The 27,447-nt window shown below is 36.9% G+C and overlaps 1 protein-coding gene across 2 annotated transcripts in view; it reads right to left on the minus strand.

Moving 5' to 3' along the window:
• Positions 1–27,447, minus strand: part of LOC110457331 (aquaporin-1-like) — an 85,748-nt gene that overhangs the window by 10,072 nt on the left and 48,229 nt on the right. For both annotated transcript variants that reach the window (XM_021508552.1, XM_021508553.1), the window contains 4 exons: positions 8,269–8,456; positions 2,921–3,125; positions 1,911–1,991; positions 1,409–1,520 (listed from right to left, as the gene is read on the minus strand). In XM_021508552.1, the coding sequence (XP_021364227.1) occupies positions 1,409–1,520; positions 1,911–1,991; positions 2,921–3,125; positions 8,269–8,456 (586 nt within the window). The remainder of the gene's footprint in view (positions 1–1,408; positions 1,521–1,910; positions 1,992–2,920; positions 3,126–8,268; positions 8,457–27,447) is intronic.

Genomic DNA, 27,447 nt, shown 5'->3' on the forward strand with positions numbered 1-27,447 from the left:
TTCTTTATTAGTCTTTTCAATATTTTAAATACTTATTTGAATACTCATCGCCATTTTATTAATATTTAAAATTAATAATAATGTGTCTTCTTAATTCAGCTTAAAGAAATACCGAATCTCAATGATTTTCAACGGCGTAATCAAAGTCAATTTATTGTCAATGTTGGCAGGGGCCTTGTTCCTCTCGAACCTCGCAGGCAGCACCCCCGATACATATTGCGTGTCGAGCACAGGACCTACATAATTTAATTCAACGTTTAGACGCACTAATTAAATATCTTCAATCCAGACTACCCTGGTGTCATTACGAAACCATCAGCCCAACAGTGATGGAAATATTTGTAGATTAAGTGTAATTTGATTCATATATTCATATGAACAGAATGATGTAAATATGGAAATTAAATATTTAAAATATACCAATAACTAATTATTTTCTACTTAAAATTTTACTGGCCAATTAAGGTACGTGTATAGACATGCATCCATCAATCAGCACACGACGCAGCCCAAATATTTGAATATAAACAAAAATCATTGCTAAACTTCCGACCGATTATTTCACATATTTATCTATTTTATTTGTATATTCATTTTGTTTTTAATTTGCAAACTTTATTATACATATAACTATTTTTTTCATATAAAAACATTTAAGCTCTCACATATTCTTAAATTACCTGCACATCGATTGTTTTCTTACATAACCAGCAAAACGCATGGTCAACGCACATTCATCGCTAAAGTTAAAACGCACAACGAACGGTCAACGCAAACGAAACGCAAACGAAACGCAACGGAAACGCAACGGAAACTCAACGGAAACGGAAACGCAAATGCAACGGAAACGCAACGTCCTTTTGGTAAAGAAAAACGATTCAGGGTCTGTAATACATATATTCTACAAGGATATGCCTTGGAGTCTGGCATATTCCCTTGGATCTCATTTTGAGAATATTTTACCATTATTGCTTAGATATCCAGGGGGCGATACAGGCCCTCTGTGCCTCTTGTTTATAGCATGTCAGCTAACCACTCTAAGAATGATGCAGATCTTATTTCAATGTAAGAAAGTATATAACACTATATGGCATTCGACGAGCGTATATTGTTCCGCCCCGCGGTACTCTTGTTAAACAGTTACAAAGTGCCTGTGGTATTATGCGATGGCACAGGGTCACCTTTTGATATATTTAAGGCTATCCCTATCCAAATTGCAAGACCTTGATCCTATGAAAGATTAAGAAAACTCGCAAACAATTGACGTAGTTTTTTTGGGTTTTGACCCCCTGAATAGCGGGTCTTCGAAACAATAAAGAGTCGTTGGACAAAAAGTGAAAAGTAGAATTGACCATTATTAGCCACAATGAAACATTGAAATTCTCCATTGGCTAGAAAATGTCTTTACCCAGTCTTTGGACTGCTTCCTCCATCGTTATGGCGCCCTTGTAGGGATTGAAGAGAAATTTGTATGTCAGGGCCGCCAACGATCCGCCGATAAGTGGCCCTACCCAGTACACCTGAAACAATTCATTACTGTATTTACGGAAGTGTCACCATAGTATTCGTATTCGTCAAGAAAACCTCGACTCGACCATGTTTCATTATAACCTTACCGTAATTCTACCAACATACACTAATGCATAGCCGACGCAATTTATTGTTATTCTGTAGAGCGGAACATAATTTATGATATAATTGCGATACGCATGACAAATTAAAGATGATTCATAACAAAGAATGCTGTTTTCCTTGTTGAAGGTATGTAAGAATCACATCGACATTGTTTTGTTAGTTGTCACAAAATGTACTGGATAAAAAGACAATCGCAAATATTCCACCAACAACGATATTGTATTTAACAAATAGTATGTCTGTGTTGCCTCTTCCGTGGTGAAAATGAAACTTACCCACTGATCAGTGAAGTTGTTAGAAGCAATGGCACTCCCTAACGATCTAGATGGATTCATACTGGCTCCTGTAAAGTGAATCTGAAATAAAATATAAGTATTCAAAATATCAAGCATGTAAGTGGAGGTTTGGTGAAAGAATGAACATGTTCCACATTGCAAGATTGTATTTGGTTTACTTACAGGGCGAGGGGCAAATTTGTGATTTCTTCTGATTGATCGGCCAACTGTATTCCGTCTTTGCGTATTGCAGAGTTATCTTCTCTTGTGAGCAGGTATTGATTGTTACGTCATTGGTTTGTGAGAGTAACGTTATCAATTTTTGAGAAAACGACGTAATTTTCTCACGCAAACCATTGACGTAACAATCAATACCTGCTCACAAGATAAGATAACTCTGCAATACACGAAGACAGAATTTCAAACCTTCAAACCTCTATTTATTTTCTGCTACATTTTTTATTTTCACGGTGTTTTCCTGGGCACTTATGTTCATATAAGCTTATATGTAAGAAGGCTGTTGAACCCCGAACCAAACATCTTATTAAACACTCTTTAATTTAAAAAATATAGTCTATAGTTGATTCACACTTTGAAACATTTAATCACAGACAACGTATTGTAAGGCTTTGTTTGACATTGGTTTCAATTCCAAAGCCTTTCTTAGATTAAAGTTATGTTTCTGCATCCTTATTTATATGAGCCGAAAATGTTTAGCATGCAATATTGTCAATTTAAATAAAAAGGCGTGTTGTTGATGAAATAAAAGTCAGCAATAAACAGATGACATATATTATTCAATGTTTTCTATCGACAAACAATGTATTTAAAACAGTACATCACACCTAACATGTATGTCCTAGAAACAGGGCCATTCAAACCCCTTGCAAAAGACGAGTCGCTATATTTGAACTATTAGCCCGTGTTCTAGAACCGGCATAATTGCCTCTGTCAGATTGCAGGTTGCAACATTTCGAGCTTACTATCTTTCCTGAAACCAATATACTTGCCCCTGACAGATGGAGAGTTGCTACAGTAAGGCCTATCTTCACAGATACGCTACCGAAGTCCACGCGGTTTGAGTCCGTGGTGGCGATTATTGTGTAGACAAGTGTAAAGGTAAGTATTATTTCCACTCCAACACCTTGACCAGTGGTTATGTTACTGTCCAGCTGTGTAAGGCCGAGGTTACTATGTACAGCGTCAGGTGATACACTACAAATGATAATAAGCATAAGTTAGATTCGTTTTAATGTTAAATCGTCTATGATAACCTATTCTCCGGGAGTTACATCCCTTTACTCAAGTGAAACCTCACTGACTTATATGATCCCCGTTGTCAAAAAACCTAAATCACGCATCGGAAACGGTTTTCCGGCATGGTTATAACTTTGATAAATGATTTCTGCAAGAAATACCTACTTTGCAGAATTCAAACGAAACTTATTAAGAGGAAATACACAAACTATAATAACAACAGTGTTCTGAGAAAAAAATCAGCGAGGCTAAACAGAGATTCGAACCCTTAGATTGATATACAATGTACTATCTCTTTAATCGACAGAGGACCATGTACCTTGCATGTGTTCTGTTACAGTTCTATACAATCATTAATATACTGTGCAGAGGGACAGGGGTCCTTAGAGGTATTGAATGAGCATGTAGTTGGTAAGGGTTTTCTCATATTCTGACATTGCCAATGTGAATATTTCATTTTTGTTTCATATCCAACGGTGTAATCTCTGGAGTTGTGTCTTGCGATTCTGAATAGGGTTTGATTAAAACTGAATAACCCGTGTACTGCGTAATGAATGTCAATATGTAACAATACCAATAATAATAGTTATTATAATTATTATTACTAGATTTTGAACGGCCCATCAACACAGAAGAGGTCATTAGGGCTAATAAAAGTAGACAAAGCATGTTAACGGAAACATCAAATGAACGAAAAGGTTATACACTAACGTCAACATGAATAAATTGTACATATGTTAAAATGGCTATGATTTAGTTGTATCTTTGTGAACAGAACAACAGTGTTAAGGTAGGTTAGAATTGTAGAGGTACTGACTTTTTCGAAAAATGATTCGATATATGTTACATTATTATAAAGAAAATCTTGTTGTTAGATTACATTGACCTTCAGTCAACAATAGCTATTCCGTCTTTGCGTATTGCAGAGTTATCTTCTCTTGGGAGCAGGTATTGATTGTTACGTCATTGTTTTGTGAGAGTAACGTCTTCAATTTTTTGAGAAAACGACGTAATTTTCTCACACAAACCAATGACTTAACAATCAATACCTGCTCCCAAGAGAAGATAACTCTGCAATACGCAAAGACGGAATAAACCGAATGCACTAAATACCTGAAACACTAGTACTGCACACAAGGAATTTGTTATGTACATGTAGTCAAACTATCGCCCTTCGCCCATGATATCCTATTTACTTTGTTAGTTTTGCCTTCCGGATTAAATGACAATGTTTATTATGCTGTTTCGCCTTTATTACGGAGGGCGAAAATGTGAAAATGAAACTGCAACAAAAAATTCCGGTACACAATATTTTATCCTAATTTAACCTATTTATTGATTGAAATCCAGTATATTCACACATATAATGTACAATATTTAAATCTAGAGAAACTGAATATCAACATTTTCTCAATGAACCTAAAGACGTCATCAACAACACTCTCTCTTTTAATATAAATTTTAACAGAATATATGTTTTGTCTTACATTTTTATTTATTTAGAATGTTTTTCATTTTTCATTTCGGTACAACAAAAAATAGTATTAATATATATTGAATGTTTAAAATATTGCAATAATTCATGTAAGAATGCTAAAACCATTAAAGATCAATTTGTACATACACAGACCTCTATACAAGTCTATAGCGTTTACACGAATTGTGCATTTTACAAACAGAAAACGTTTTACAAATTTTAATTCCAAGTTGTTTTTGACATGTTGAAAGCCATTTGAGTTTCTTTTTGGGGCTTTTGGCCGAAAACGACCTTCTTGTGTCTTGAGGCCGTTCAACCTGAACAAGCCTTCACACTGTAAAATGTAGCGTCCGTGACGGAATTTAGCAATCTGTGTACATGATAACAAATGGATTCATCGGGTATATCCTTTTTCAGAATCACGAAAAGAAACTTTATGCATCTATAAAATAATGTCTACACCGCTAGTCCATTTCAGTGGAAGGACCGAAAGGGTAGCGATAGAGTGGTCCAGTCATTTGTGTATACCACTTTAATCTCAACTTCATAATAAAAAAAATGTATATATCTATACAAAATGTATTTTAAGGACATCAGTGATCAATATTTATCTTTTCAATTTATCTAAATTGCGTATTTACATTTTACTTTACACTCGAGTTAACATTCGCAAACGCACCCTATCGAGCGACGATGACACCAATTGATATACACATCTGTAAAACAAGCAAGTTAAGGAGGTCAGACCGTTCGTGGATTTAAGTGCACTTTCACATTTATGTTTATTGGGGGTTTTAAATACATATTTTAAGTCACAATGTTTAGGTGTAGGAAAGACAAACTCATTGGTTTAATTCTTTTTTAGAAATGTTTACAATATTTTATGTTTATAATAACAGCCTCAATACATAGCATGTCACGAACCATTACAGTAAAGCACTTTATATCAGATTTCATTGACCTTCAGCCACCAGAGAATGTTTATATAAATAATATAACAGATCTCAAATTTCTTTTCGAAACAGTCAATATCTCAATAATACCTATCTACATAAAAACTGTGTTGTTCTGTTTAAATAGATATATTTAACCACAGCCATTTTTCTTTTCAAATTTACGTCTGTCTTTTACCTTTTCGTTCGTTTCATGCCATTTCCTCTAAATGTGATATTCACTTTCTATTGGCCCTAATGACCTCTTTCGTAATGATCTGCTTAATAAAATAATCAAAATAACTCTGAGCTGTTTACTAGAGCTATTTATCATAGCCGACAATTAGAAATATAACCGTAATGTCCTACTCAAATATAGTATGTCTCTATAACGCTTTTATATGGCCGTTGATGGTCAATTGTCTGTATCAATTTGCCATTGTTCTTCGTATCACTATTATTGTTCAAAGGTAGCAACCCCTGCACAAACAAATAAACCTATCCTTGACACACCTACAGTGTACCAACCATCCACCATATGGCCCTTTATGACATTGTGCCGATAGGCTGTTAACGCCATAACTGAGAATAATTCAGAGATACAGAGGTTAAGACGCCCAACATACCCCGTCTCCAGCACACATACATACATCCACGCATCCACAACATACCCCGTCTCCAGCACACATACATATCTACACGCATCCACAACATACCCCGACTCCAGTACACATACATATATACACGCATTCACAACATACCCCGTCTCCAGTACACATACACACATACACGCATCCACAACATACCCCGCCTCCAGCACACATACATACATACACGCACCCACAACATACCCCGTCTCCAGTACACACACATATATACACGCATCCACAACATACCCCGGCTCCAGTACACATACATACATACACGCATCTACAACATCCCCCGTCTCCAGTACACATACATATCTACACGCATCCACAACATACCCCGACTCCAAAACACATACATATATACACGCATCCACAACATACCCCGGCTCCAGCACACATACATACATACACGCACCCACAACATACCCCGTCTCCAGGACACATACATACATACACGCATCCACAAAATACCCCGTCTCCAGCACACATACATATATACACGCATCCACAACATGCCCCGTCTCCAGTACACATACATATCTACACGCATCCACAACATACACCGTCTCCAGTACACATACATATATACACGCATTCACAACATACCCCGTCTCCAGTACACATATATACATACACGCATCCACAACATACCCCTTCTCCAGTACACATACATATATACACGCATCCCCAACATACCCCGTCTCCAGCACACATACATACAACCACTCTTCCACAACATGCCCCGTCTCCAGCACACATACATACATCCACGCATCCACAACATACCCCGGCTCCAGCACACATACATACATACACGCATCCACAATATACCCCGTCTCCAGCACACATACATATATACACGCATCCACAACATACACCGTCTCCAGCACACATACATACATACACGCATCCACAACATTCCCCGTCTCCAGTACACATCCATACATACACGCATCCACAACATACCCCGCCTCCAGCACACATACATACATACCCGCATCCACAACATACCCCGTCTCCAGTACACGTACATACATACATACACGCATCCACAATATACCCCGTCTCCAGCACACATACATACAACCACTCTTCCACAACATGCCCCGTCTCCAGCACACATACATACATCCACGCATCCACAACATACCCCGGCTCCAGCACACATACATACATACACGCACCCACAACATACCCCGTCTCCAGGACACATACATACATACACGCATCTACAACATACCCCGTCTCCAGTACACATATATACATACACGCATCCACAACATACCCCGACTCCAGTACACATACATATATACACGCATTCACAACATACCCCCTCTCCAGTACACATACATATATACACGCATCCCCAACATACCCCGTCTCCAGCACACATACATATCTACACGCATCCACAAAATACCCCGTCTCCAGCACACATACATATCTACACGCATCCACAACATACACCGTCTCCAGCACACATACATACATACAAGCATACACAACATAACCCGTCTCCAGTACACATACATACATACCCGCATCCACAACATGCCCCGTCTCCAGTACACATACATATATAGACGCATCCACAACATACCCCGTCTCCATTACACATACATACATACACGCATCCACAAAATACCCCGTCTCCAGCACACATACATACAGCCACGCATCCACAACATTCCCCGTCTCCAGTACACATACATACATACACGCATCCACAACATACACGGAGGCAAACCCTAAATAACCTAAGCTGTTCATTGGACGTTTTACAAAATTAAACTAAACCAAACGTATAATTAGGGTCGGTTTATCTCAATAAAATGTCCTTTGTAGTTTGGACTTCGAGATGCCGTTCAGATAATTAAGACATTCTTATAAAGGTATGTGTTTTATATACAAATTGTATAGAAAATGTTTGAAAAAAACACCTACTGCCGTGTTTACCTCTTTTGGATCAATGTTTACACGTTACTAAGCAGCTAGTTGTTGGTGACGTCGATTTGTTTGTCCGGGTAAGTTTACCTACTCACCCTTTCAGTATGAATCCTCCAATGATGGCGCCACCTGTCTGTGCCAGAGTATACATGAGAGCCCGAACAGGAGTGATGATATTTCCCACCGCCATACCGACAGAAACGGCGGGATTAAAATGGCCCCCAGACACGTGACCGAACATCTGTATCATAGCCATGATACTGAGGCCGAAGGCGAAGGAAATCTGAAATTAAAAAGGCGAGAATATGCTTTAATTTATTTTAACATATTGTTACTTAGAACATTTTAGTTCAGTTTTGATGTTCTCCTTAACGTTCGATCCGTTTTTACAGTGTTGTTTGGTCTAATGTAACTTAAATTGTGGATAAGCTGCAAAAAAATCGCATTCAAAACGAAAGTGTTGTTGTTGTTTTTTTTATTAATAATCGATGTTATAGAACTCGTAGGAATAATTAAATCAGGATGACAGAACTGGTCTGCAAAGTCTTTTAAATAATTACGCCTCACTATATCGTACAAATATAGAAAATATGTTACATGTGTATATCGTCGTAGCAGTAATACAGTAAAATATGATAGCCAATGAGTTTATTTTGTATAGAAGCCAGACTCTACAACATAAAATGCCAATAAACAAATCAAAAAGAAATTAATATTTTGGCGGGAAATGGCATTCGTTGGAGTACTCTCGTTAACAACTCCCATCCCTTTTCTTTAGTCGGTGGCTTAGATACCCGTCTGTGCATGACCTTGCAAAGACATTAAATCTCAAACAAACATAAAAGATAAACAAAGTCAAGGTGGAATACATAGCTACATCGGATAACACCCATCCTCGATATCCAGGGGTTACGCTAACTTTCGCTCTCTGCACCCCTGGAACATGTTATAGCAAACGCGAAGGCTCAGTGTGCGCCACACTTGGGGATGACACGAGAAAACTTGTTTGATCCTTTAATGTACATCAAAAGAATCTAGCGGTCGCGTAACGGTAAAACATACTGGTTTTGAAGTCGGGCGTCGCTCATTTGTAATATTCAAAGGACATGTATCAGCCTAGTGATTGGTTAGTTGTTTTTTACCTGACACCAATCAAAAAGCTAGCAGCGTGCCTTCAATTTTGCTATGACATATTTCAGGGGTGTAGAGACCGAATGTGAGCGTAACCCCTTGAAAACGAGGATGGATAATACCAAGTTTGGGAGTTTATTTGTTACGAAATCTTGATTACTGCTATATTTACCGTGAATAAGTCATCAAATTTCCGAGTATGCGATGGTCGAGAAAAAGTCCGCATTACATAGGTATTTAAATATGGAAATTATAACTTCGGACGTCGAGTTTCTGCTAATCAATGTCACAAATTGAGAAATTGTATGTCTTGCAATTCTTGGAGCGTGTCGATGTCATATAATGGTTTGGGTAAGATTAGCCTCAACCCTGTCTGAAGCGTATTTGTATAACTGGCATCATTTTAAATACGGACAAAGATTGGTTTCTGCATTCTTTTTTTTATTAAGGGACATTAAAAAACTAAGGAAAAACAAGAGATTACCGAATTGGCTACAAAACAATCTCAAACTCAAAACTAATAAAACTAGGGTAAAATATGAACAAAGGAACTATTTACATTAATACCTTTGACAAGAAAATGCAGCAAAGCTGCTGGACACCAAACCATTTTATGAAAATGACTTACTGACAGTCCACCAACCACGAGGGAACGGATCCTGCATACTTTAATCTATTTAATTATAATCATATAAATTGTAAATGGCATTAATTGTGTTGTTCAGAATATTCAGTTCACGCTCAATATCTAGTTGTAACCGCACGTTTTGGGTCAAATGTCAATGATTTGGTAATAATGACATCTTCTAAGAGAGAGAGAGAGAAGCCGGGGACATAAGACGATTTACATAAACTATCATTTACAACTTTTGTCAAATTTGCAGCAATTTTTGCATATATAATTATTTTGACAATGTCCCTATTTGACTATTTTGGATAAAATATCAACCATTTTCTAGGATAAAGGGTCAATCGTAGCCCCGCCCCCCCCTGTCCCTTTAAATAATAGTTATTAATTCTCGAGACTGCAACGAAGACATATTTTGACAACGCTGGTTTTTTGGTTGTTACCTTTTCAGGCGCTTTCAGGGGTTTAGGGGGATAAGGTATCCTCGCCTATTTCATATTACAAGTGAAATAAATATAGCGTATTGAACGGGAAAACCATGAAATTTTCTATTTCTTACATTTCTTTCACGTTTCGCGGCGCAAATATTGCTACATGTATCAGAAAAGCGCGGGAATGTATAACGTAGTTTTTGACGCCAAATTATAATGACGTCATGCTTGACAACAATACAAAGCGCCACTTTGAATGGGTTTTCACTGCAATTTTGCCGTTTGCTAGTATATCTGGTAAGATTTCCAGACAAAAAGGATATTAATTGTGTAGTTATGTAAAAACAACAATGTATGCTGCAAAGGTAAACAGCTCAACCACTTATACTGCCGTCACTTCATCTAAACTTGAAACTGAAAATCTACGCAGAAATATAATGTACCGTTCAGATTGGACAATACTTACAGAGTGAAGTTTTTACTTGTGAAGATATAATGTTTCGTTTATCTTCACTGCATTAAATATATGTTTTTATTAAATAGAGAATTCATGATATTTTACAAGTAAACTGCAATCAATACCGATACGGTAGGGTTTACCAACATATTTTTGTAGACAGTATGCGGCCTTAATTTCCCAGAAGGCTTTCACGCATGGGGAAGCACGGGAAGTGGACAAAGTGTTTACAGATCAAACCCCGGCGGCGCTTTGCGCCGCTTGGGGGTTTGAAAAAACAGAAAAAGAAAACAAATCCCATGTGTTCCGGAAGGGTAAGCGTCTTCTGCTTCATCGATTACGGCCGGCATGAAAATCTTAAGAGGCATCCAAGTTATGCCACGTCCACACATCGACAGCTTTGGTAGTTGCAGCAATTTAATGAACATGATCAAAATGTTGGACCTTCATATCAAACAATGGTATAGCATATTGCGAGATCCTAATGATTTGTGGTAATTCAATAAATGGGATCGATCTGTATTCGTACTGTATTTATTGAAAACATGGATCGTGATCTGAGTTTCGTGCAGAAGGCATTTCAATCTACTTGGAACGTCAAGTGGAAGATCATCAAATGAATATATATCTGAAGGAGCAATGATGCAAATTAAACAGACAATCTCCTTTGTAGCAGAATATATCTAGGTCAGGGTGTGTTCGCAAAGTTACAGAATGTAAATGTATCAGGCGTTTATATAAAGGGCCGATCAGTAGAACTGTTGTTATTGTTACTAAAAACAAACAAAAGCACGTTCTTATTATGTATGTCAAAACACGCATCGTAATCGAATTTAAATAAGCGATATGGTTATCTTCTAATGATTAATATGGCTTTACACTGACATCTGTTTTGTTTTGTTCGATCCTTGCTTTGCAATGTCATAATATACACTCTGATATTAGAATTAATCAGTTTTGGCCGAAAATCTCCATCGAAGACAGATTTTTTATTAATAGAATTAGGTTGAATATCTACGTGATGGAACCGTAATGGACTTTAATTAAAACCGTGTTCTTGATTATAACAAGCCTGCACATCGTAACCAGAATATCAAAAAACTTGTTAGCTTGATCACATTAAAATATCTTATCTGCAAATTTTGTTTTTATAATTTTGTTTTCAATAAAAGGGCAATTTTTGTATTGACTCATTATGTTGACAACAGCAGATTTTTAACGTGGAATTTCAATGTTTGTTTATATACTTCCATGTGTAGTAGATATCAATGGAAATGTATATATGACAGCTGTAGTAAAGCTAACAATTCTTTGTATGAGTGTCCACTAATTCGGCGACACATCTAATTTCAGGCGTTTATCATCAGAATGATCAATTGATTTTCCTTTCGGTGATGGGTTTATTCCATCGTTGGGTCTATAAATGAGCTTTATTTGTCCTATTTTTCCAGTAGGTTCTGCCTATAAATCAACTAATTAATGTAACCAAGTCACGATTGGTAACGTTGCTAAGACAATATAAATACAGAACTAAGATTATCAGTGCAAGTGTTACTAGCTTGATGAAAAAGGAATAAGCACTTATTATAATTAGACTTAGAAACATATACTGTGTGACTTGATATGACCTCATGCAATTAAAAACTCAAGTTTTACCTGAATGTGTTGGAATTTGCCAATGGGATAACGCGGGTTGATAAGGCTGAGTGCATGCATATAAATCGATAACTAAGAATTCAGTTGTACGGGTGTGGTGTGACAAGTTAACAGATAAGATCACTATTGGAAATGAACACAACCTACACAGAATCAGTATCTACTCAAATACACTCTTAGATCTATAGAGTAGGTCGTATCGACTGTAGTCCTAATTAAAAGAGCAATAACTATTAATGTTTAGACAATATGTATTGGATCAATATCACTTACATGATGAACGTATGACTACAGGTTAAATGAGGAGAGATGTACAGAAAATAAACGTTCATTTAGAAATGCAACATTAATGCCCCGGTTGCTACACGTTGGATATTATTATAAGTGGTTAGGGGAAATATAAAATATGAATACAAATCAAGAACAGCTGATATCATTTCACTGATACAGGTTTTTGAGACAAATAAGACTAATGTATTTTGAGAATTTAATATATTTCAAAAAATCTTGCTTTTTCTCGACAACAATTTAAAGTTTTAACTAACAACTGGCTAAAGCTAACCAATCCTTTAGCATCCGGGGACAGATGGGCCAGTTGTAGGATTTAAAACTTCCATATTGATATCTTAATTGGATATGGTTTGAGTTTGCAATTCGTATGTTTAATTTTGTATGTTTGCTTTAAACGTCCTCGGAACAACGGGTGTTCAATATAAAGGGACAGTTCTCTGAAACGTTATTGCATTCAGTTACATTATACTGTCATCAGGCTAACCGGTCATTTCTGCCACCCAGTGAATGCTTAACGTCAAGCGGTAAGGTAAATCTGTCATTAACGTTATACTTATATGCCCCCTTTTCCACTTTCTTACTTTCCTACTTTTTCCTTTCGGTGTTGTCTTCCTAGGCATCCTTCAAGTATGTGACCTCGGGTTTTGCAAAGACGTAAATCCCCTCCCTCCCCCTCACCAAAGTTGCTATTGTACAATGATTTTCTTCGTCACAACCATCTTTCATCTCCGGTGTGTCGAGGTCAAATAATTGATGAAAACGTCATCCAGACACATGTTGCAATGACCACTGGTCATCTCTCGTTTTGTTCTACACACATATATCATCACATGTCCTCGGGTTCGTGCGCCGGAGGAAATACCGGAACTGATAGCTACACGCGTTTCAGACAGAACCAATTTGCCAAAGTAACTTCCCTTGAGCGCTTTGTTGTGATTTATCAAAGCACTTGTTTGACATAGTGTATGGGGATGTTTAAACGCTGTACATCAAAAGCCCAATAGCCGTTGTTATGGTTTAATCCTTTACTGTTGTATGGGGTATTAAAATCTATAAAAACGGATATATTGATATTATCAATCAAAACATTGCTTCACCTGTTGTCAGTATAATGTGACCGGGCGGAATGCTGGGTTCCTTCGGCATGGTATTTCAGTGAGATAGCACTACAAAGTCGGCAACAGATCCGCTCTATCACAAGGAAGTAAGTTCACTAAAAGCCCAATAGCTGTTGTTATGGTTTAATCCTTTACTGTTGTATGCGGTATTAAAATCTATAAAAAGGATATATTGATATTATCAATCAAAACATTACTTCACCTGTTGTCAGTAGAATGTGACCGGGCGGAGTGCTGGGTTCATTCGGCATGGTATTTCAGTGAGATAGCACTATAAAGTCGGCATCAGATCCGCTCCATCACAAAGAGCTAAGTCCCCTAACATACACGGTCTCCGACACACATACACACATGCAGGCACGTCATTAAATCACCTTAGCTGTTAATATGACGTTAAACAATATATATAAACCAACCCAAGTCATGATAAAATACAATGTATAATCATTTTGTTGATAACTCATACATGGTAATATTTTAGTTGTATTTATTATGAACAAATTTTAAAAGAATCTTTACCATGTCATTGAAATGTATTATATAATGAAAACTCTCTGCATTATTAAATACACAGCATCTCATTATGGTAACGAATAGAACAACCTTATATTTTATAAACTGAATTTCAGCTTCTGGGTCATGAATGCAATACATTTTTACGTTCAAGATTTAATGATTGAATACGCCGGATTTGAAAGATAACGAATGATCTTCGATAAGCAAGTATGCAGGGAAATGGGTCCGCTCGTTGAGTAGAGATTGGACTATAACGAATCGGGGAAAGGGGTGGGGTATGAGGGGTTCTTCTGCTAATTTATGTCCCAATTTTAACATCTGGTATCTATATCTTTTCTTGATCCTTCCCTAATCTTTCTGTTCGGCTGTGTCCTCCCTACTCTATCTGTTCGGTTGTGTCCTCCCTACTCTATCTGTTCGGTTGTGTCCTCCCTACTCTATCTGTTCGGTTGTGTCCTCCCTACTCTATCTGTTCGGTTGTGTCCTCCCTACTCTATCTGTTCGGTTGTGTCCTCCCTACTCTATCTGTTCGGTTGTGTCCTCCCTACTCTATCTGTTCGGTTGTGTCCTCCCTACTCTATCTGTTCGGTTGTGTCCTCCCTACTCTATCTGTTCGGTTGTGTCCTCCCTACTCTATCTGTTCGGTTGTGTCCTCCCTACTCTATCTGTTCGGTTGTGTCCTCCCTACTCTATCTGTTCGGTTGTGTCCTCCCTACTCTATCTGTTCGGTTGTGTCCTCCCTACTCTATCTGTTCGGTTGTGTCCTCCCTACTCTATCTGTTCGGTTGTGTCCTCCCTACTCTATCTGTTCGGTTGTGTCCTCCCTACTCTATCTGTTCGGTTGTGTCCTCCCTACTCTATCTGTTCGGTTGTGTCCTCCCTACTCTATCTGTTCGGTTGTGTCCTCCCTACTCTATCTGTTCGGTTGTGTCCTCCCTACTCTATCTGTTCGGTTGTGTCCTCCCTACTCTATCTGTTCGGTTGTGTCCTCCCTACTCTATCTGTTCGGTTGTGTCCTCCCTACTCTATCTGTTCGGTTGTGTCCTCCCTACTCTATCTGTTCGGTTGTGTCCTCCCTACTCTATCTGTTCGGTTGTGTCCTCCCTACTCTATCTGTTCGGTTGTGTCCTCCCTACTCTATCTGTTCGGTTGTGTCCTCCCTACTCTATCTGTTCGGTTGTGTCCTCCCTACTCTATCTGTTCGGTTGTGTCCTCCCTACTCTATCTGTTCGGTTGTGTCCTCCCTACTCTATCTGTTCGGTTGTGTCCTCCCTACTCTATCTGTTCGGTTGTGTCCTCCCTACTCTATCTGTTCGGTTGTGTCCTCCCTACTCTATCTGTTCGGTTGTGTCCTCCCTACTCTATCTGTTCGGTTGTGTCCTCCCTACTCTATCTGTTCGGTTGTGTCCTCCCTACTCTATCTGTTCGGTTGTGTCCTCCCTACTCTATCTGTTCGGTTGTGTCCTCCCTACTCTATCTGTTCGGTTGTGTCCTCCCTACTCTATCTGTTCGGTTGTGTCCTCCCTACTCTATCTGTTCGGTTGTGTCCTCCCTACTCTATCTGTTCGGTTGTGTCTTCCCTACTCTATCTGTTCGGTTGTGTCCTCCCTACTCTATCTGTTCGGTTGTGTCCTCCCTACTCTATCTGTTCGGTTGTGTCCTCCCTACTCTATCTGTTCGGTTGTGTCCTCCCTACTCTATCTGTTCGGTTGTGTCCTCCCTACTCTATCTGTTCGGTTGTGTCCTCCCTACTCTATCTGTTCGGTTGTGTCCTCCCTACTCTATCTGTTCGGTTGTGTCCTCCCTACTCTATCTGTTCGGTTGTGTCCTCCCTACTCTATCTGTTCGGTTGTGTCCTCCCTACTCTATCTGTTCGGTTGTGTCCTCCCTACTCTATCTGTTCGGTTGTGTCCTCCCTACTCTATCTGTTCGGTTGTGTCCTCCCTACTCTATCTGTTCGGTTGTGTCCTCCCTACTCTATCTGTTCGGTTGTGTCCTCCCTACTCTATCTGTTCGGTTGTGTCCTCCCTACTCTATCTGTTCGGTTGTGTCCTCCCTACTCTATCTGTTCGGTTGTGTCCTCCCTACTCTATCTGTTCGGTTGTGTCCTCCCTACTCTATCTGTTCGGTTGTGTCCTCCCTACTCTATCTGTTCGGTTGTGTCCTCCCTACTCTATCTGTTCGGTTGTGTCCTCCCTACTCTTTCTGTTCGGCTGTGTCCTCCCTACTCTATCTGTTCGGTTGTGTCCTCCCTACTCTATCTATTCGGTTGTGTCCTCCTACGCTTCCGTTCTCGAATGGTATAGGCTTTTGCGTAGACTTTAAACTCAAAACATGTAAAATCGATGGGCAGAAATATACAATTATACTAATATTAGTACACGTACTGTACACGTGCTAGCCTGCTATATAATATCAGTACACTTACTGTACACGTGCTGGCCTGCTATATAATATTAGTACACGTACTGTACACGTGCTGGCCTGCTATATAATATCAGTACACTTACTGTACACGTGCTGGCCTGCTATATAATATCAGTACACGTACTGTACACGTGCTGGCCTGCTATATAATATCAGTACACGTACTGTACACGTGCTGGCCTGCTATATAATATCAGTACACGTACTGTACACGTGCTGGCCTGCTATATAATATCAGTACACGTACTGTACACGTGCTGGCCTGCTATATAATATCAGTACATGTTCTGTACACGTGCTGGCCTGCTATATAATATCAGTACACGTACTGTACACGTGCTGGCCTGCTATATAATATCAGACATGCTCCAGCAGTCGTATAATAGGCTGTTTTCAGCAATAACGCGTTCCAGTAAGTTAAACGACGCTTTGAAACGGCCATTATCTAAATTGGCATATCACGGGACTTCAAAAGCCCTATATAAATAAATAAATCAGTTTTTTGATATATTTTTTAACTTTATTTTCGATTTAATAATGGTTTGATGCTTGATAACCCAATCGCGTACCTTGAATAAGCATCATGAATAAAGTGATCTTTTGGAGTTGACGAGCCCTTAAAACCCTATCACCAACTTGAAACAATAAATATAAAAACAATTGATTAGGAATCTGCATAGTTTGTTGATGGTGCTTTGGTTAAGGACATTCAAGAAAACTTGGTTTGGTTTAAACAACTAAGATCATTTAAGGACGTGCCTCCATGTGTGTTGTGCAAAGCAAATACTTTCGACATTCTATGTACAACACGAATTAGTCGTACATAGGCTAAATTGAAATCTGTCCTGCGCAAAAATCCAATAAGCATTATAAGGAAGTGATGACGTCGAGAAATAGGGAGTTGTGTAAGTTATTTACTTACAGTGATTTGTTATGGTTATACGTGTAGGCGGCGTTTGTCATTCGTATAAGTGAATGTAAAGCATTGTAAACCTTTGTTATAATAAACATGTTAATCTTTTTTTTTCTTTTCAAAACGTATGTAAAGTTTTGTTTTCAAATTTAATGACAATAAAGATTCGTACGCATGTAATATTTTGTTGAAGATACGTTAAATGACAGAAGACATGTAAACCATACATCATATATTTAATTAAGCTGACCAGACACTTATTAATGTGTCCTAATATCGCAGTTTTTAATGTTTTACTTAAAGCCTTGTCAGTTTAACTGCGTATTACTCACTTTTTGTATCTTTAATATAGAAATCCTCGTTGAAGGTGAGTCTTTGAACCAACACTGATATTAGCCATATTAGCCATACCTTGGTTGCCATAATCATTTACTGTATAGCTTATGTGAAATATATAATTCATATGTTTACCTCAATATGCATTGCATCTCCAAAATAAGAAAAGAAAGCTAATAAGACTTTAAAAAAACTTTGCCCACGAAAGGTTTCTGTGACGTAAAATGTAAATAGTTGTAACAACTCTATCATCGTACTTCCCTAACAGATGAAAAAGATGTAGTGATGTTTGATCGGTGTTAGAGATACATCTATACAAGTTATTCATGGAATGCCCTGTTTAAATGTTTAACAGTGTATTACATTTAACTGTACAATGTATGTCGTATTTTTCAAAAAAGCCATTTTCCTTGAACGTTGGTTAAGATGTCAACAAATGGTTACTAATCGATCATATAAGGTATTTGACCAACATTAACATCAACAAAACACCTGTCTAGTGTTATACATTTAGATGTCGTATTGTACGGGCGTTGTTTGTGTAACATGATGACCGCGTCATCAAACATTATTTCGTTTGAGTGTGCTGGCCCTATAATGTAGCTCTTAAATCACAAACACAGTCTTTATATGTCCTTGGCGGGTTTAAGGACTTATATCCTGAACAAAGCAAACCAAATAATGTGCATTTTGCTTGAAAAGTTTTGTTTTCTTATTTGTGTTCATAAGTGTGTTCATACACGTTGAATTGGCCTGAACAATCTTGTACATGTAGTCATGTTTCTGTGAGCTGAGCGTTGTTTGTATATTCAAAATATAAATAATAAAGTAATGTAAAAATGTACAAGTATATCAAATTAAACCATGATTTTGTCATCTGGTTTTAATAAGAGAAAGGAAAGTTGCGGATTTAAATTTCTCCTTTGAGTTGTTCAGAAACAACATACTTGGAGAGTTTTATTGTTGATTTTCAACATAGCAACAACAGTAAGAGTTTAATGTAAACGGTTACCACAGGCAATAAGATAACTAAAGGTCACTTCCAAATGAAATATCATAACCTGAACACGGACACCGAAAAAATCAGTGACAACACTAAAGCAGAAATTAACAGTTATAACGACTGGTGTGCTCTCTGTTTTAGAGAACCAATCAACATCTTTGCTTGAGCGAACGATCAACACCGCAGCACATTTTTGGGTTAAAAATATTTGGCTCAATGATCACTGCGCTTACTAAAGTTTTTGTATCTAATTACTGAGGACGATAATTTGCCGGGTACACAGTATTGCAATAAGTTCAATACATGCTCATTTAAGTTGCTTTCGGTTTCAAAATTAGATGGTAAAAACAAGCCAATGTTCCAGGAGTTTCTGCAGAAAACATATTATACGAGGCATTCAAAGGTAAACAGCATTCCTTTCTTCACCCCGAGCCAGCAAAGGTAAACAAAGGTATATACTCTGGTCAACTGTCGCATTACAGTGTTAATGATGTTTCTATGTGTAGATGTTTATCGTCGAATGTGCTATTTTCAGAACAGCTACGTGTGTGTATGAGAGTTTACTTCTTCCTCATTCAGCGTCTGTCCTCACGACAATGGTATGATCAATCAGATGGCGGACACACCCGACGATTTCCGCCCAATGTTTTTGCCTGCGTGGCCTTGCAAAACACCTAAAAGTCATTAGTCTTTGTCAAAATTGTGCTTTATGCTTTAGGTTAAGTATTATTATTATAACAAGTACACATCAGAGTCATTACATAAAATGTATCATTCTTTGCTTTCAATAATTTTTAGAATTATGACATTTAATGTTTCATTGTTACCAATTACATTTCCCCCGTTACCACATGCTGCCTTCTTAATTTTTTAATAGGCTCTTTAATCATAATCGTTTTTTTCTTAAATTGCATGTTTATCTTTCACATATGTTCGTTGGTTTTAGGTTCATTTCATTTAATTAATCATATAACGAATCGACCGAAAAGGCATGTGTAAATAAATTACATGAAAACAGTTACATTTGAAACTATATCATATAATTCTGTGAAGTAAACTGCGTTTGAAGTTGACATCTTTTCTTTTTTTTCTGGATCAAACAGATCATTTAACATGAAATCAAGTTGAGGAAGCGATTTCTTGTATTGGAAGCGATCGTATTGGCAATGTTTTGTATTGTCCTGTCTTACTTTTGTTGTTTAGTTTCAATAACGTAGTGTGTTCTGTGTAAGTATCATCTCAAATGTGCGACTTCTCGAAGCTGTGGCCCACTCAGATGTCCATTTACACAAAAGTATTTTCCGTGCATTGAGACAAAAAAAACATTCATCTAATATATAGTTCTATGCGAGGGAACATTCTGGTAACGAACTGAAATTGAAGGCCGGATATAGTATCTATTTTAAATCATGCTCATACATAGAATTGTATCCCGACTGCGGGGATTAAAATGGCTTAACCACTCATAGAAAATTCAATTACGTGTTTTGTAATCAACCTTTAAACTTTGACTAACAACATTTTGCAATTTAATTTACAGTCAGGATAGAAGTCATTGTAAACCACAAACATATGGGTCGTTCTGTGTAACCCGGGGCAACGTACAAAACCATTAATTATGACTGAGTGAATAAGCTTGATACATTGACAGACAATTAGTAACGCATGGTTAGCTTCACACGTTTCGAGAACGTCGTTTATTTATGAATTATTCAATGTATGGTTTGCCCTTTTCAAAACTTATTACAAATCATTTTGCAAATATTTATGCACTTTTAGCTGTTGACTTCACCATTCTTATGCGGGAAAAGCGATCAACTGTTTTCTTTTCATAAAGTTCGTCAGACTGTCTACATATAAGCCAATCTATAAGAATCGTTTGTCATTGCCTAGTCTGTTTACCTGATCGTTTCCTCCAATTCAGTTTAAGATTAAAACCGACCGTTTCGTTAGATATTTAAATGTAAACTAAGTGCATTTAAAGGTATATATATCTCAGGACTCATTGATATGTTTGTGCAGTGTATCTGTCTTGCCTGCATTTGAATTATAAGTCATTTATCATGGAAATAAACACGTATAATTGCTGCATTCTGAGTGTAAATCGCCATCAAAGCGATATTTACGAAACTGAAATTTAACAATCGTAGTCGTTTGAGTGATTAATTAAAACCGATGTATTGTGTAATTTTAATCTATCTTCCAGACGTAACATTGACAGGGATGAAATGAAATAACAAACAAACATGTGATCGTTTTGTATTTATAAAGTTATGATCGCTGGTGTTATTTCTTTTTACGTGTAATGTAAATACGTGAAGACTGTTTTAAGCAAATTTTTCTTTTTGGTTTAATTTATATCCACTCAACAATAAGCATAGTTTAATCATTTAGAACAATTCTCTATAAGATTTGTTATGATAAAAGTGCGTTATGTCTTCACGTGTGATGGTATAAGATCATGTATTTATTTCATATTTACAAAACACTACATTCCAAAGCCGCTGATTCTCAGTAAAACTGCGTGGAGTAACACGTTTAAAAAGTAGCTCGCAGTCTTGTTGTTAAGAGCGACGTAATTGGATAATGGCGCCAAATATTATACTAAATCCCACAATTTATGAATACATTCATATTTTCGGCGTGACATGTTTATATTTCTTTTCCCGTTGAATACTGTACACATTTAATTTACATGGCGGAATATACACGTACTGATGTAGATATTAAGAATATCTTTATTCTGCCGTACTTGTGATTATAACTGGTATTCAACGAAAAAACATTAAATATCCTCTATATCTGTGTATATTGTTTAATGTTAGGTGAATGTCGTTAAATACAAAAAATATTATAATGTTAATATGAAGGTTGTTTTACATTGATGCTGACGTCATTAAATATTTTAAAGCAGATGATTCATCTGCCTAGGTTATAGATCATAGAAATGAACATATTTGTGTAACATTAATATATGTTCGGTAAACACCAGGAAGTCTGTATCAAATTGTTTTGTACATTTCATTGTGTTTTCGTTTCATTTTTAAGTGTCAGCAACAAACAACTTAAAGGTAATGTTTCTCTGAGGAAAAAGACTTATAGAAACGGCATATAGAAACACAAACTTGATCAACCTTGCACGATATTTTGTATTATATTATTGATATTATGTTTACACGTAACAAATCCATGTTAAACATTTTTGTATGTTGATGAGACATTTTTGGTGGTTTTTTTTGCATGTATCTACGTCATTTATGGTCGAGTGGTTAACACTCCGGCCTTTAATGCAGGCGGCCGGGGTTCGATCCCCGAAGTTGTAGTACGCATGGATATTCAGAGAAAGTATATTTCTCCTGCCAATACAACTCCAACAACCCAGGTGGAGTATGAATTGGTCTTGAGTGGATGTTGAAGTATCTGTGCTGTAGCATTCAAGTGAGGTGGCACCATAAATGATGCCGTTTGATGTACATTGTACGCTCCCACTACAAACAGGACACATTACATCTCAAGCACACACGCAGTCATACATACATAGGGGTATATTAACCAGGTGGCTTATGACTAGTAGTTAGCGCCTGAAAAGGCAGCTCCAAAATAACTTTGATTTATCATATGCTAATTGTATTAAATGTATTTATATGTACTGTAAAGACCTTTAGAGTGGCTTATTCTAGCTAGATAGGCCGCTATATCAAATGTTGTATATGATTATTTATTATAAACATTAGCAAGACTCGCGTGTTATGAATGAATGTCGGACTAGAAAGATTTGTTATGTTACATTTTATCCTGAAAGGGAATATGACCGGGTGTAAAGAAAAAGAAAGCGTCCCCATGGACGAAATCCGCCGTATAAACTAGGTATAGTCTCGCGTTATTGAAATGGGTAGTGGGCAGAAACAACGATACAACGGGGCGCACATTCTAACATAATCAAAAACGTAATTATAAAGATAGAAACAGAAAGAAAAAAGTAGTATTTCCTTTGTGTTCACTTGATTCATATACATTTGAAGTAAAATTCGATGTTCAGCTGGTGCCACAAAAAACACGATTATATCGGGGCAGTACCATGAGATACAGTAAAACAAACCTATTTGAATTCGATCGTCACAGCAGAAATCGTGAGAAAACAGATGAAACCTACATCGACGCCTATTGATTGAGGACTGTCAATAGGCTTTGTAGAAGGTTATTGAGTGCGAAGCGACCATACAGTGTGAAAACAGCATTGGGTATGTAACTCTTTATCTGGTACGTTCATGGCAGAGCACCGTGCTCGAATTGAAATACCGAAAGTATAAATTAACACATGCTATATAACTGACACAAACTTAACATAATCCGTCGCCCATTGAACTTAAGATGATGTACCCGATCCACACTTGAGGGATGCCAGATAATTTAATCAGTTATCGCATCAAAGGAATCTAAGCATAGTGTAAAATTCAATTGGAAATATGAACCAGATGACATTTCCTGACGTACTTTTAAATATTTCATTCCTTTATACGAATATTCCTCTGGCATATTTAGTATTTCATCCGTTCAGACAAATATTCCTCTTTCATATTTTACTTAGACTTTACCTGACGTACTCTAAATATTTCATTCTTCTAGACGAATATTTCTCTGGCATATTTTGTATTTTATTCATTCTTCTTTCATATTTAATTTTATGATTTTTTACCAGACGTGGCAAACATTCATTCGTATTCTATGATAATATTTTTTTATCAAACCAGCGTTTTGTTTATATAGGCAATTGAGTTTAAGTTTATATTCTCCATTTTTAACTCTATTTTTTAGCGTTGTTTGGACTTAAATGACTCGTATTATCGACAGGCCGTAAAATAATACAAAACAAACATCTATCCTTTTTTTACTAGTACAGGTGTAAGTAATATGATGTTTGGATATGCTATACGAGACTATTTTTTGCAGAAGAGTATTCATTCCCATATCTTCACTCTAGACAACGAACTGCCAGCCAGATAGTCCAACAAAACGTTTGCAGTGACACTTCATTGATAAGCGCTTATGTGACGCAGGATACATGTATTTCAAAGGGGCCTAAAATGTATTCCTACATATGTATTAAATCAGTAATGAAGCAATGATTAAGTCGGAAGAAATAACTGAGTTGCATACGTATTTAACGTTTTAGTGTGTGACAGCCATAGACTGTTTTTACGACAGACATTCGCTTTATTTGCACACTACAATGCATATAACATATTTTTCTACATTTTTTTACCAGTGAAATATTGAAAAACATTAATTCATTCAACCAAAACACTGATAACAAATTACAATGGGAAAAATTACAAGCTGCCCATCTGGTAAAAGCCTGGTTAGCTTAACAATACGCAGGCCTCATGAAAAATCAGATCTATAACCTATCATTGGGAAACTATTCCCTGGGGGAAACACAACTTTTAATTTCGCAGTTATCTTTCATTTTAAGTAAGCCCGCAGACTATATTTTATCTGTTTGATCGGAGCAACTCGTGTCAATGAACCACCATGTCAGCGTCTCCAAGTCCCAAGTTAGGCTAAGTGACTCGCAGAAAGTTTGAGAGAATCAGGGTCATCTCTGACATGGACAGTGATAAACTAAAGCTTATACTGAGGTACCAGGTAATTTAATCAATTACCGCACTCAGGGAATCTATGTAAAGTGTAAAATTCATTTGGAAATATAAACTAGATGACATTTCCTGACGTACTTAAAATATCTCATTCATCTTTATCACGTGCCGAACATTCATTTGCATTTTGTTTCATTTCTTTGATATCAGACCAGCGTTCTGTTTATATTTTGAATAGACATTTGAGTTTAAGTTTTACAATCTCCATTTTAACACAAAAACCTATCCTTTGTTACTAGTACAGGTGTAATATGTTGTATGGATATTTATTTCCTTATCTTTACTCTAGACATAGAACTGCCGGCCAGATATTCAAACAAAACGTTTGCAATGACACATCATTGATAAGCGCTTATGTGATGCTGGGTATTTCAACGGGGCCTATACATAATTCCTACTAATGTATTACATCAGTATGGACGCAACGTTACTGCTACGATTAATAACTATCATTTTTGATTTTGGAGTTTGTGTATGTTTAGGTAGGAATAATTAGTTGAGTTATATATGTATTTACATAAAGTTATATTGTGTGGCAATCATATACGTGTACAAATGCGACAGACTTCCGTTTTAACCTGCTTGAAATAAAGTTCTTTCTTTGTGCTCACAACTTTACATAGAACTTAATTGATATATCAAATAATATTAACAAAATTTCAATTACTACAATAAACTTTTATAAATGTGTAGATTTACGTTCGGTATTCAAAATAATTCATTTAAGATCTGCTTCGTATTTTACATTCTCGTACATTACAATAACGCTGGTGAACGATTCATATATGCACATGCGTACATGAACAGAGAATTCTTTGTCTGCATAGATCAGGCATTGAAACTTGAGATCATAGAAAAAGAAGTTAAGAATAAATGCGCGTTTAACAGGGGGAAATGAAGCCATGAAAGAGATTGTAACGAATCAGCATGGAATGGCGTTATAGTTAATTTTTAAATGCTATATTGCTGCTGGAATTGGGATATGTGTGGCTCGCATGAGTACTTGTTCCTTTGATATTCAAGTCATATACACATTAAATCAACAATTTATTTCCAGCACGTACGTGCAGTGGCAATAGAAATAGATGTTATCCATATGAAGTTATTTTAAGATGTTAATTATTAAAAGTTTTGAAAATATTGTCATTACATTTCATAGCTGTTTATCCGAGACATGATGTGTGTTATTTGCAGAATATTTAGAAAAAAACCGAAAAAAACTGAGGTTAAGGAGTAGTATGAGAATTACTCTTGCTTTGCATAGCAAAGTTAGCGTAAAAGTTAGTTAACGAAGGTCACTTTGTTTTCGACTCCCAAATTATAGTTTCTTCTGTAATATAAACATTGATGGATTGTATCTATTTTACCATGTACATTTTAGTGTAATGTGTTTTCATGACCATTCATCAACGTCTATAAAATAGTTAGGCGTGACATAGATAATTATTTAAGCACATCCGCCAGTACCACCTTGTCCAACCGCTGCGGTTTTCACCGCTGAGATAGCGGAATTTTAATGGAAATGACATATCTGTGTTGAGTAAGTCAGCAAAAAGCTTAATTTATATCTAAATGCAGATCACACCTTTAAATAGTGCACGGTCCCCTGCAGGTAAAGTCAAATATAATATTATTGTTACAGTAGACCGGAGCTTTCTAAAACCAAAAACCATTTCGATAACAATTTCCGACTGGATGTTTTGAAGAAGCTAGCGTGTATTATAGTATTGTTTACAAATATTCGCTGTAGCAATAAGTTCTTCGTCATAACGGGGGACAAAATATTCGAAAATGAAAATGCAGCGAAAATAACCCGTTATTCAGTATCCATGCATCCTAGATATCCAGGGGTTACGCTCACTTTCGCTCTCTGCACCCCGGGAACAAGTCATAACAAAATTGAAGGATCGGTGTGTGCCACCTTGTTGATGAGAATAGAAGACTAGTTCGATCCTTTCATGTACATAAAAAGAAGGTCGCAGTCACGTTACGGTAAATATTGACAGGCTTTGAAGTCAGGCGTCTCTCCTTTGTAATCTTCAAAGAACAGGCATCAGCCTAGCGATTGGTCAGTTTTTTTAATCTGAGACCAATCAAACAGCTATCTTCGTGCCTTCAATTTTGCTATGACATATCCCAGGGGTGTAGAGAGCGAAAGTGAGCGTAACCCCTTAATATCGAGGATGGTATCCATCATTCCGCTGGATAATCTACTATTTGTGTAGAAAGACATAGTTTGATAGAAATTATGACATAATTGTCATATATAAGCGAGAAGAAGTTTTGCACATAAAATAACTTTTGTAATTCGTGAATGATGGTCTGTTCTAGGGGACCAAGTTCTGTAGTAAATAACTGAGGAGTAAATGTGTTGTATTGTCACAGACAGCGTTTGCTCTGATAGTTTTAAACAAAAGGGCTCTAAGAAATCATTCGTAATAAGATGTTCTCATAAGTATTGATTCCATTAAAGTGTTTGTTACATAGTGAGAGCCATTTCTGAAGCATGACCTGCAATACATGAGCAACGTGCTTTGTGATGATATCAGTGCTTCTTGACCCCCTGTCTAGTTCGTCCAGAAAATGATCATTCTAGAGCAAATCAAGACTATGGTAGACAATCGAGTAGCTTGGAATTCTTTATTAATAATCTATTTCCAACAAACCCCCGAAACGTTATTCTGCCGAAACCTAATATATTATTGACTGA

This window comes from Mizuhopecten yessoensis, unplaced genomic scaffold, assembly GCF_002113885.1.
Source record: "Mizuhopecten yessoensis strain PY_sf001 unplaced genomic scaffold, ASM211388v2 scaffold9109, whole genome shotgun sequence".
Taxonomy (NCBI): Eukaryota; Metazoa; Mollusca; class Bivalvia; order Pectinida; family Pectinidae; genus Mizuhopecten; species Mizuhopecten yessoensis.